The sequence below is a fragment of the Mirounga angustirostris genome, unplaced genomic scaffold, assembly GCF_029215605.1.
Source record: "Mirounga angustirostris isolate CCGP_5_RB_7025 unplaced genomic scaffold, mMirAng1.0.hap1 SCAF_6, whole genome shotgun sequence".
Taxonomy (NCBI): domain Eukaryota; kingdom Metazoa; phylum Chordata; class Mammalia; order Carnivora; family Phocidae; genus Mirounga; species Mirounga angustirostris.
Window position 1 is genome coordinate 15,385,224 of NW_026991714.1, and position 12,681 is coordinate 15,397,904.

Here is a 12,681-nt window from a genome sequence, read left to right on the forward strand (position 1 = left end):
CACCTTTTTCCTGTGGACCTCAGGTTGTAGGGTGCGCAAAAGCCTGAGATAGAGGGGTGGAGAGGGAAAGCCCATAAATATATTTTTTCTTAAAGTATATTGATTGAAAATATCTATACTTATGAAAAAGTATATATAAAATATTATTGGTTACTTCCTTAAATATCCTTCATTTTAAATATATATATATATACACATGCACACACACACATTTACACAGACACATACTCTTTATGCCAAGTGTCACCCTCTTTGCTCATTCATCCTCTTGCTTCTGAGATCAACATCTCAGACTATTCAGTGTGCTAATTCTACTCTGCATCTTTTATTCATCAGATATATCCTTACTCTGCCCTAGTTTCTTCCATGTTACCACCAAGAAGCTGGAGCAAAGATAGGTCAAATATTCTTTGAAACTCTATCATCAAGACAAAATAAAAGGAGTACAGCTTAAAAAAAAAAAAACACATTTGAGGAAATGGTCATTTGATAAGTTGGCCATTGCTCTAAATTTAATTAAAAACCACTTAATTATTGAATTGGTACAATAAGGTACAATCACATCCCTTTTGTGTTTCCATGATCCAAACTCTAGCTAGAATTTTGCCATTTTAATCAAGTTTTTCTCATTATTATAAGCATAAGAAAAAAGCCCTTAGAGGTAGTAGTTTCCTTAGGTTTTTCTGTTCCCACTCTCTTGGGCTTATCTGTTATTAAATCCTAAATAAATATTTGCTAAATGAATCAATAAAATAATATTAAGTGGTTTAAGGTTGATATCTACCTACACCTTGAAAGTTCACCTAATTCAGTGAAAAGTGGGCTTTGAATCTGGCTTGTCTTTGAAGAATTCTCAGGAGATAATGGAATTTGAGACTGAGGTAGAATGTCATTGATATATGTGAATAACTCAGAATTTATGAGTAGGAGGTTTTCAATTTATCCTCATTTACTGGAGATTTTCTAGACCAGGCATCAATCTAAGTTTGGAGATGACCCAAAGTGATACTCTGGAGCTTGGAGACAGAACATGGGGGATGACAGAACAGGTGGGGAGTCTTTCTCTTGGCAATGCAAATGCTCTGGAAATTGCAGTTGAAAGTAGATGACAAATTTAGCGCTGATAACATGATAGATTTATAGGTTTATAAACTAGAAAGAAATTTGATTTGGAGAGTTATGGAATGAATAAGTCACAGGGATGAAAAGTACAGCATAGGGAATAGAATCAATGGTATTGTAATGCGTTTTATGGTGACAGATGGAAGCTACACTTGCGGTGAGCATTGTATAACATATAGAGTTGTCGAATTATGATGTTGTACCCTTGAAAGTAATGTAACATTGTATGTCAGCTATGTCCCAATTAAAAGAAATACTAAACAAATTTTTTATTTGACCCACAAATTAGGCCAGTAAATAGGCGGGGCAAATACTCACTTTGACTTAAATTCTGCAATGTCTGTGGAGGTAACTATGACTATTAATTGTTATGTGGAACAGGCAAAACATATGTTGGTCTGTAGGAGTTCGAAAGGGCTCTGATATAAATATGATTGAAAATTTTATAGCTTTAAAGGAATTTCACTTGAATATTTGTCAGCCTCTGCTTGGAAAACTGCGACTTTTTATATTATGTATATTATATGTCCTCTGCAGGATTAGAGCAGTTTGTTGGAAGAATGCAAGATTTTCGATTATACCAAGTGGCACTTACAAACAGGTAAGTGAATGTGGTGTTGTAGATCTCAAGAGGTGTAAGAATAATTCCCGAATTCGCTTAAGTAAGAGTTACAAAAGATTATATTATTTTCATCTTTACAGCATTTGACAAATATCACCCAATTAATGTTTACAGTGTTTGCTTTGGCTTAGTCTATTGTTGTTATTCACTAGTGCTACTCTGTTGGGTAATTCCTTATAATATGAAATTGATGAAATTCTTTACACAGGATTTTCTCTAAGGAAACTAGATTTTTGAACAAGTTATGTTATAGAATTTGGGGTACATTGTTTTAAATGTTCTATATGAAGTAGTTTCTGATATGTAAGAAACTGCTCTATCTGCTTTTTAAAATTGCTTTGTTGAATTTATAAGTACTGAGAATTTAGAACAATGAAAATGATTATTTTGATACATGGGAAAGTCTCAAGAGACTGAGCTATTAGACTTGGAGACAAGAAGAATGAGTATTTTTGTTATATATTTTTCTATTTCCAGTGAACAAAAGTTATATAGACTTGGACTAGTGTTAATCAAGTATTTCCTCATCTTGAGAGTAGGTGGGGAATCTTTCCTAGGGTTTCTTAAAGACACATAGATTTTCATTCTCTTCAGAAAAGTTCAAGTGAAATTCTGCTTAGATGTCCTCTGAAGTTTCTTTCCCAAGTAATGATTTGATTATGTAATAGTATATTGTTGTATGGATTTGTTGATGTGGTTTACTTCTATTAAGGATCAGAAAGAATGATGTTTATTCATATTTCTTAAAGGAAGATGCAGATTAGTGTGGTGAATTTCCAAATGACAGGAGTAGCTCTTGTCAATTTGAGGAGCCTTGCTCCTGAGGCGCTGCTGTGGTCAGCGGTATGTCCATTAGAATTATAAACTTTCTTTACTAATTACTTTACTAATTAGTAATTACTAAATTTACTAATTAATTCAAGTAATGTAAGTAATTTAGTAATTACTAATTTACTAAACCTATTGTTAGGGAGATTCCCTGCCAGCAGTCTCACTATCCTTTAAATCACCTCTGTCTAAAATTCTGTTGCAATAATTTGGGGGGGGTTGATGAGGTTTTTCCTGGGGGCCAAGATATCACTTTTGGTCCCATTCAAAACCTGGTTTTGTTACGGAACCTGGACTGGATCGCCCGATGGAAGAACCAAGCGGTGCCTAGAGATCTTGGAGGATAGGAGGTTTATTTAACACCGGCGGGCTCAGAGGAGAGTGGTCTCCAAAGGTCTGAGCCCTGAGCACAAACAAAGGGGGCAATTTATACACTTCTACTTCCACATACTTGGCACTAAGCACGTGCACGAAGTGGGGCAGGGAGAAGGACCTGGATTGGTGCGCGCGGGAAGCAGGGCAGGGAGAAGAACCTGGAAGAGCCCTGGGGCAAGGACTGGGACTATCTTGCTGGCTCGGTCAGCCATCCTAGGACACAGATTTTCCTCATCAGTATCAGTTGGAAAATATCAAAAAGATTTAAAGAAGAAGGCATGATTTCATGTGATTTAGTGAATGGGAAAAACCGCCGGACCCATCCACCCCACTGGAATCCGAGAGAAGAAGCCTGGTCTCTCTAGTTAGACCTGGGTTACTGGTGTTGGCCTACCTGAGATGTCTGGAAAAGTATTATGGCAAAGAATGCCTATAAATAGAATGACTAATTCTGACCTAGAACAGGAATATTGCCCTTAATGGAAAAATTAAATATGTCTGCCTGGAATTGGCATTATTCTTTGGCTCTTGGCAGCTGCCAGGTGATCTGAAGCCGCTGAAGCACTGTAGGGGGCCCAGATCTGTACTGATGACTCCCAGGAAACTACTGACAAATGGTCTTGGCCTCAGTCCCTTTACTTAAAAAAACAGCAGATAAAATGGTACTTGTTTTTTATTTCTTTCCCATGGATGAATTGGAGACACTATCTATAACGCTTAGTATTTTCAGTATGTTATTGTTCACTTTTGGGGTAAGTCAATTTAACAGCCTAAATGAATGTTACCTGTCTTTTTCATCACAAATAGGTACAATAAAACATTATGATAGTTAAACAAATGTCTCAATAATCAGACCAAGGCTTGCCCATGCTTCTCAATGTAAAAATAAATGCTTAAGAACTTACTGTTTCTAATATCAATTTTATGAGTATGTTTGTTTGGCCAGGAATGAGTTTGATTTTATGTCCTGTTTAGAAGATAATTAAAATTAAATGGAAAGTCATCAAAGCATTAAAATAGTGATATTCATTTGTAACAACCCTTGGAAGTTCTATTACTGCTGAGCTCTTTGTCCTTATAGTCTGTTTCTTACACCAACAGGGAGATTCTGGAAGTTTTTTCTGGAGATCTGTTCAGATTGCATATCCAGTCACATTGCCGCTGCCCTGGCAGCCACCCTAGGGTCCATCCTTTGGGACAGCGGTACTGCATTCCTAATGACGCAGAAGATACCACCACTGATAGGGTGTTACGGCTGAATCCTGAAGCCCATCCTCTTTCTTTTGTCAATGATAATGATATTGGTACTTCCTGGGTTTCACAAGTGTTTACCAATATTACCCAGCTTCATCAAGGAGTGACTATTTCAATAGATTTGGAAAATGGACAGTATCAGGTAATTTGAAATAATGGGGTATATTAATTTCCTGTAACTGCCACAACCAATCACCACTAATTTAATGGCTTAAAACAACAGAAATTTATTCGCTCACAGTTCTGAAGATCAGAAGTACAAAATGAAAGTATTGGCAAGGCTATTCTCCCTCCAGAGGCTCTAGTGCAGAATCCTTCCTTGCTTATTCCAGGTTCTGGTGGCTCCTGGTGTTCCTTGGTTTATGGCTACATAACTCCCATCTCTGCTTCTATTTGCAGGGACCTTCTTCCTTGTTTCTCTGTGTCAGTTCTTTTTCCTCATTCTGTTGTAAGGCCCAGCCTTCATCCAGGATGATTTCATATTCAGATCCTTAACTCAATTACATCTGCAAATACCCTATTTCCAAAGGTCACATTCACAGGTACCAGGAGTTAGTAGTTGAATGTACATATTTGGGGATGAAATTCAATCTACTACAAGGTGAATTAGGCGACTGAACATTACTTCACTAAAGTAGTGTATAATAATGTATGAAATAAAAATATCTAAAAGAAAATATGAAGGGCCTATTTTTTTAGATACTTGTATGAAATCATGAGATATCAAAAATTCTTTTTATTATTAAGTAGTACAAATTAATAAAAACTGAGGTGCTTATTCTAACTAACTACTTAAGAAGAACATATATAACAATTATGTCATGGAAGTAAGGTTCTTTTTCCATGTCTTTATATCAAACTTAATATTAATTTGCACTTAATTTATAAAATCCTTGAGAAGGGATGGATATGCAATTGTAGAATGTGTTACTTTTACTATAGGGCTATGAAGTCTCTGAATGTCTGATAAATATTTGATAATTATCATTATGAGGAAGTAAGCTATTATATTTGAAACTAACAAGTCCCTGGTTTGATTTATACTGATGGGTCAAACTTTAAAGACAATGATTAACTTATCCATTTTCAGGTGTTTTATATTATCATTCAATTCCTTAGTCCACAACCAACAGCAATAAGGATTCAAAGGAAGAAGGAGGACAGCCTAGATTGGGAGGACTGGCAATTTTTTGCTAGAAATTGCAGAGCTTTTGGAATGGAAAATAATGGAAAATTGGAAAATCCTGATTCTGTCAACTGTCTTCAGCTTTCCACGTATGAATATTTAACAAATAATTATATTTGAAGGAGTTCATTTTAATAGACTAATGGGTTAATAATAAGCAACATGTAGACTAACTCATTAGGCTGGAAGAGACTTCCCTCCACCACCAACCTTCTTGAGGCAGATTCTTCTAAGACTCCCCCACAACTTGAGTTTAAAATTGCATTTAAAGTTCTCATAAAAGATTTGAGAGTATCTCTTGTTTATAGTCTCATTTGGGCTTTATAATCTGATTTTCAGGTTGTTTTAGCAAGTTATCTATATAAATATAATTTTAGTATGCCCTCAAGGAAATGTTTTACTAAACTTTTCTATGATGCAATTATATTGTTTGCACATGAAATATCTGGGATATGTTTGTTTTCCCAGAATGGAGAATTTAAGCTGTTACTAATATTGGGTAGTAATGTCTCAAAGTTGTGATTCTGCTTTGTTAAAAATATGAATAGCTTTTCATGACTTCAGATTTCTTTCATCAACAGTTTTCCTCCATATTCCCATGGTAACGTCACATTTAGCATCCTAACACCTGGACCAAATCATCGGCCTGGCTACAATGACTTTTATAACACCCCATCTCTTCAAGAATTTGTAAAAGCCACACAAATAAGACTTCATTTTCAGGGACAGTACTATACAACGGAGACTCCTGTCAGCCTCAGGCACAGATACTATGCAGTCGACGAAATCACCATCACTGGGAGGTAACGTTCATTACCAAGCTTTGATTGCAGTGTCCTTTTCACTATGAGTTTTGTTTTCAACGAGATTTTTGCCATACTTATTTAAAAATACATTAAGATTTAGAGCAAGCCAGATTCCAAGTTTCACATTTTGAAATGGTTTCTTACTCTAAAATTTTTTGGAAAGATCTGTATGTAATTCTTTTCTGTATGTAAGACCACATTGTTATAGAATCAATTTTCAAATGTTAAAATTGGGTTTAGAAGGTATGATACCCTGAATCGGGCTTGGAAATAATTTACCAAATGTTTTGCTAGGTTTTTTCTGGAATATAATTTTCAAGTATTCTTGAAATCAGAGAGCAGGAGCTAGATTTCAAGTTACAACTATACTACCAGTTAGTTTGTAAGTATGGGGCTTGGTCTCCCTGAGTTCACAATTCACAATTTTATGGGGGATATTTGTCTTCCTAGGAAGAAAAATCTAATATTCCCTAAATAATTTATAAACATCTGACTATAATTGAGAACACTGCTCACACAATATCAAAACATGGTTAGCTGGGGATATTCTCTGTTATGGAAATGGTACATATAGATTATATTTAGAATCAAGTTGTGCTAGAAGAGTGATATGCTCTGTAAATAAAGTACATCTTTAAAAACAGACCAGAATACCAAATAAGTATTGTTTGTTTAGTAATAGCGTAATGTAAATAATAATATATTAAATATTTACCATCTAATTTTGGGGAAAAAAAACCCAAATAATTGAAATATGTTAATTTCATTCTGCAGTTTATTTTAAACTTTAGAGTTTTAATTGTGTCTCTAACAGTTTCAGTAAATGCCTTTCCTGGCAAGTTTGCCACATAGTTGATATAAGTGGAAACAACCCTCGACTCCTTTCCCAGGGAGGCTTGAAAATTACCTTCTCAGAACAATGTGATTTGGATATTGATGACACTTTATCCAATACTTTAGGATTAATTAAAAACTTTCATGAACATCTATATGATAAACGAGAAACTGAATTTTGTGTTGATTAGCATACTTGACTTCCTTTTTGGATCCACCCAGTGGATATATTCACAGGCCCTTAAATATATTCATAGTTGAGTTGACTTAGGAGTTGTCTGATGTTCCTGTTCACAGATGTCAGTGCTATGGTCATGCTGATAAATGTGACACAACAAGCCAGCCCTATCGATGCCTCTGCTCTCTGGAAAGCTTCACCCAAGGACTTCATGTGAGTTCTCTGTTAGATGCATGAAAATCTTAAAAAAAAAAAAAAAAGTGGGGGAGGAGAGAGGGAGGTGGTGAAATGGTGAATATAAATTTTTTAAACTTAATTTTGGTCTACCTTCTGGGTATGAATAAAAATAAATAGATATGAGCCTGAAATGTCAATTATTTCAGGAAATTTTTGGTAGAAAAAAGAAAAGCCATCAAAAAGATGAAAATGTCATTTTTAAAAATAAAGTCTATCAGAAAAATAACACCTAAGATTGAAACTTGGGGTTTTATTTTACTTTTTTGTCTTTGTTTCATCAGCATTTTCATGTTTTATTAAACAATTTTTAAGGTGTCTGGATAGAATGACACTAAAAATAAGGGTCTGAATCCAGCATCTAAAGAGTATTTATACAAAGGTGTCTATGCAGCATAAGAGTCTTTGCTCTTTTGATGCAGAGAGATCTATATGAATTTGTGGCAATTAAGTTGAATTCATTGCTGATATCAATAATTTTAATTAATTTGAAAATCTATAGTAAAATGACTCAGAGATTATGTTACTTTTGTTTGTCTATGGTGGTCAGGGGAAGTTTCATAGCTGAAGTAGAGATTTAGCCACATCTTTAAGAAAAAGGGGTAAATGGAAAAGAAATTGAGAGGTATTCATTGATAGAAATATCCAGCATCAACATCAGTAACAGCTGATATGAAAGCAAGTACAGCAGCAGTAACAATCATACCAGTAATAAAAAATAAATAGTATGGAGTCTTTGGTAAGTGATATTTAAGGCAATTGATGTCAATTTGGAAAAAAAAAAGTTAAAGCCCTACTTCATGGCACGTATAGAAGTAAGAAGGTGACTTAAAGACTTAAATGTAAAAATAATTGTAAATCTATTAAAGTAAGGATTAAAATAAAATTTCTAAATCTAAACCTAGGGACTTTATAAGCAAAACAAATACAAATAGAAACAAAGAAACATATCAGAGCCATGAAGAAAATTATTGACATATTTTGTCATATACATATTTAAAATTCTTTACAGTGTAAGGACTAATTAATTGGATGAACTTGATTGATTCATTCTTATTCAGCCATAATTGTGTGTTTAATTTTTTCCCAACTTGATTGTTTCTTGATTTTAAATTTAAAGTGATATTTATTATATTTTTTCTGGTGTTTTCTTCTTTTGATTCTTTGAGACGCATATTTCTCTTTCCTTGCAATCAGTGATTTCTTTTATTAACCTCACAATGTAGCACAGTCTCATAGATTCCTACTTGACTTGTCTCCTAAGCCTTGCCCTGTATGTGTGTTTAATTAGTCACTTCACTTTTCTCTGTCGCTTTTTTTTAAAGATATCATGGAACATCTTGTTTATAAAAAACCATCTGTCAAGATTTTAGGAACTCCATTTCTGTCTTCTGAGATTCTTAATCTGATCTAATTTGTTTCCAGTGACAACATTAGTGCATATAGTTCAGTAGCAAGAATATTATCTACAATGCAGACTTCCTCTAGCACATTTAGGATGTAGTCCTGGCCCTCAGTTTCAACTCAATCTTTGATTTGGTTACAGCTTTCTTTCTTTCTATGTGCTCAAGCCAAAACTTTTATGTTCTAATTCAGATGTTCCTTTGAACTTATTCTCCAGATCATTGCTTTATATTGCTGATCTTTTAATTTATACGTTTAGTCTTCATCACTGGTTGATAATTGCTTTGAAGGAAGGAATCTTTTACATTTTTTTTGATTTCTAACATCGAGAGGCTTTGAATTTGGTCTGATTAAAGTATGAGAAAAAAAATCTTTTTAAAAAGCATTGATTTTAGTATGTTTGATTGTGTGGCTTATCATATTGTCCCAGAAAGGAAATTAATTGGATGAACTTGATTGATTCACTCTTTATTCAGCCATAATTGTGTGTTTAGGTTTTTGCCAGTTTGATTTGTTCTTGATTTTAAAGTTAAAGTGACATTTTATTTTATTTTTCCTAGTGTCTTCTCCTTTTGATTCTTTAAAATAGACTTCCCTTTTCCTTGCAATCAGTAATATCTTTTATTAACCTCACCCCTCCTCCCCAAACTCACCAAGAGCTCAGTTAAAAAACACTCTGGGCTGAATTTAGTAAGGCACCTTGATCTGAATCTATACGGTATATGCAAATTAAGGACTGGGTGATGCTTTCATATGATATATTGTTTCCTGAGCTTCTCTTGCTTTGTTTTGACTAGTTAGTTCTCATCCCCTCAAACCCTACACCCATCTCCCTTTTCCTTTTGATATCCCATCCCATTTTTTCCTCTTTCTCTCTCTCTAATTGCTCACAGTTGAGTGATTGATATTTTATGATTCTTGGATGATTTCATGCTTCCCCTTAAAAATAGAGCCATTAAATGAATCAAGGCTCATGATTGGTTTCAGAAGTCAAGTTGGGATTTTCAGGCTTGGTCTCAGGTGGTGACTGTTGGATTATGAACTAGCAAAATAATTAACTATAATTTAAGTTGAGAATACATTTTAATGCTTCTTATTTAGACATTAAGTGTCTTTTAGAAACAAAGGTAAAAAGTTGACTTTTTTGTTATTTTCTTCCTTGACATATTTTGATAATTTATGAATTTAGCCATAAATAAAAAAGCAACAAATATCATTCACTTAGCAAAGTTTGGCAAGTGTAGTTGAAGGGAAGAAGTCAATAGACTGTTGAATGATTTCTCAGTCCTATGATATTTTCAATAATGTGTTGAAAATGAGAAATGATTTTATAAAGCATTCATAAGTCTGACATCCTCTTACTGTTATTATTCAAAGTATTTTAATACATGTGGGACTTACATATCTGAAAAATATATCTTATAATAATTTGAAAATATACTTATTCAAATTCTTTTCACATTGTTCTACTTTTTAAAATAATAAGTTTGAATATAAGCCACCCATTTTCTATTGGAACCAATGTTCTTTTTAAAGATCTGGACATAATCCAAAAAGAATGTCTTCAATTTCACAGTATTATGCTAACCATTAATAATATTACTCAATAAACAGGGCTTTTGTGAATTGCTTTACAGCCACTTGGCAAACAGATGAAAACGTAAGCCTTGAGAATATGCCAGTTCTTGGCAATTGGCAGTCCTATAAGAAAGTGTTCTTAGCGGAAGTGAAAATGAATGAAGTTGGGAGAAAGGAGTAGAATGGTAAATTCAGAAGCAAGTTCTGATATATAGCCATTCCAGGGAATTTTCTACATAAAGCATTCTTTAGTTTATAAAGTTGATGTCACAAACTGGTGGTCCACAGGTGGGAACAGTGTTTAAATAGTTTGTTATTCAGTTTCCAAAAAAAAAAATTTCCCTTCGCCTCCTCCTCCTATTCCTCCCTCCTCCTCCTGCATCTCTGGCTTCTATTAATCAGAAAACAATCCAACATTATGCCTATGTTTCCCCATGGCAGCCTAACGCAAGGTAACAATTACCCTCTTTGGAGCAGTATCACTCTTTGGTTTGCTACCATATTCACTACTATCTGTAGTCTTATATCTGGGTGACCTCACTTATGTTAATACCTGGCCCTCTTAATAGATTAAGACTTACACTAAGAGCTAGAATACATGATTAATTATTCTGGGAATAGCAAGACTGACTAATTCATAACTCCATTGGTATATCCTATTTCTTTTATCCAGTCATAAAATTAAAAACAAACAAAACAAAAACCTTTAAGAAAAACTTACTGAAGACCCCACTGATCCTGAGTTACACTTCAAGCCACACTTACTTTTTTCTTAAATATTTCATTGTATTTTGTGATACCTAAAACACCTACCTTGGAGAGGCTCAGTGATTCTCCTCAGTGCTACTGCATAGGAACTCTGACATATTTTGGTATTGTATTGGCAGTTGTAAGTATGTACACACCATATTAATGTATGGTGCATACCATAAATGATAATTGCATATTTCATTAATAGAGAATAATTTTAGAGTATTTGTGACACTTCTTCTCTAGAAATGACTGAAACCATGAATAATTTACTGGTTCCACTTTAGGATTCATCGAGAGCAAAACAAATCCCAAAAGACTATATGCTATTCAGTAACTTTCAAGCAGAATTGAATGTTTCTTTCTTTCTTTTTTAAATTTTATTATGTTATGTTAGTCACCATACAATACATCATTAGTTTTTGATATAGTGATCCACGATCCATTGTTTTCGTATAGCACCCAGTGCTCCATGCAGTACATGCCCCCCTTAATACCCATCACCGGGCTAACCAATCCCCCCTTCCCCCTCCCCTCTAAAGCCCTGTTTCTTTCTCAGGTCCATAGTCTCTCATGGTTCATCTCTCCCTCCAATTCCCCCCGCCCAATTGGAGGGAGAGATGAACCATGATGTTATGGTTCCTTCCTTCTCCTAATATCCTCCATGTTATTCCTTATGTTCCACAAATAAGTGAAACCATATGATAATTGACTTTCTCTGCTTGACTTATTTCACTTAGCATAATCTCCTCCAGTCCCATCCATGTTGATGTAAAAGTTGGGTATTCATCTTTTCTGATGGCTGAGTAATTCCATTGTATATATGGACCACATCTTCTTTATCCATTCATCTGTTGAAGGGTATCTCAGCTCTTTCCACAGTTTGGCTATTGCGGACATTGCTGCTATGAACATTGGGGTGCATGTGGCCCTTCTTTTCACTACATCTGTTTGTTTGGGGTAAATACCCAGTAGTGCAATTGCTGGGTCATAGGGTAGCTCTATTTTTAACTTTTTGAGGCACCTCCACACTGTTTTCCAAAGTGGCTGTACCAACTTGCATTCCCACCAACAGTGTAAGAGGGTTCCCCTTTCTCCACAACCTCTCCAACATTTGTTGTTTCTTTCCCTGTCCATTTTTGCCATTCTAACTGGTGTAAGGTGGTATCTCAGTGTGGTTTTGATTTGGATTTCCCTGATGGCTAATGATGATGAACATTTTTTCATGTGTCTGTTAGCCATTTGTACGTCTTCTTCAGAGAAGTGTCTGTTCATCTCTTCTGCCCACTTTTTGACTTGATTATTTGTTTTTTGGGTGTTGAGTTTGAGAAGTTCTTTATAGGTTTTGGATACCAGCCCTTTATCTGTAGTGTCATTTGCAAATATCTTCTCCCATTCTGTGGGTTGCCTCTTTGTTTTGTTGACTGTTTCCTTTGCTGTGCAGAAGCTTTTTATCTTGATGAAGTCCCAAAAGTTCATTTTTGCTTTTGTTTCACTAGCTTTTGGAGAT

At 34.7% G+C, this 12,681-nt stretch overlaps 1 protein-coding gene across 1 annotated transcript in view; it reads left to right on the plus strand.

Annotated features, from left to right (window-relative positions):
- Positions 1-12,681, plus strand: part of USH2A (usherin) — a 701,438-nt gene that overhangs the window by 73,176 nt on the left and 615,581 nt on the right. Inside the window, exons 4-8 of the mRNA XM_045876094.2 lie at positions 1,660-1,723; positions 4,049-4,343; positions 5,292-5,476; positions 5,969-6,190; positions 7,325-7,418. Coding sequence (XP_045732050.2) covers positions 1,660-1,723; positions 4,049-4,343; positions 5,292-5,476; positions 5,969-6,190; positions 7,325-7,418 — 860 coding nt within the window. The remainder of the gene's footprint in view (positions 1-1,659; positions 1,724-4,048; positions 4,344-5,291; positions 5,477-5,968; positions 6,191-7,324; positions 7,419-12,681) is intronic.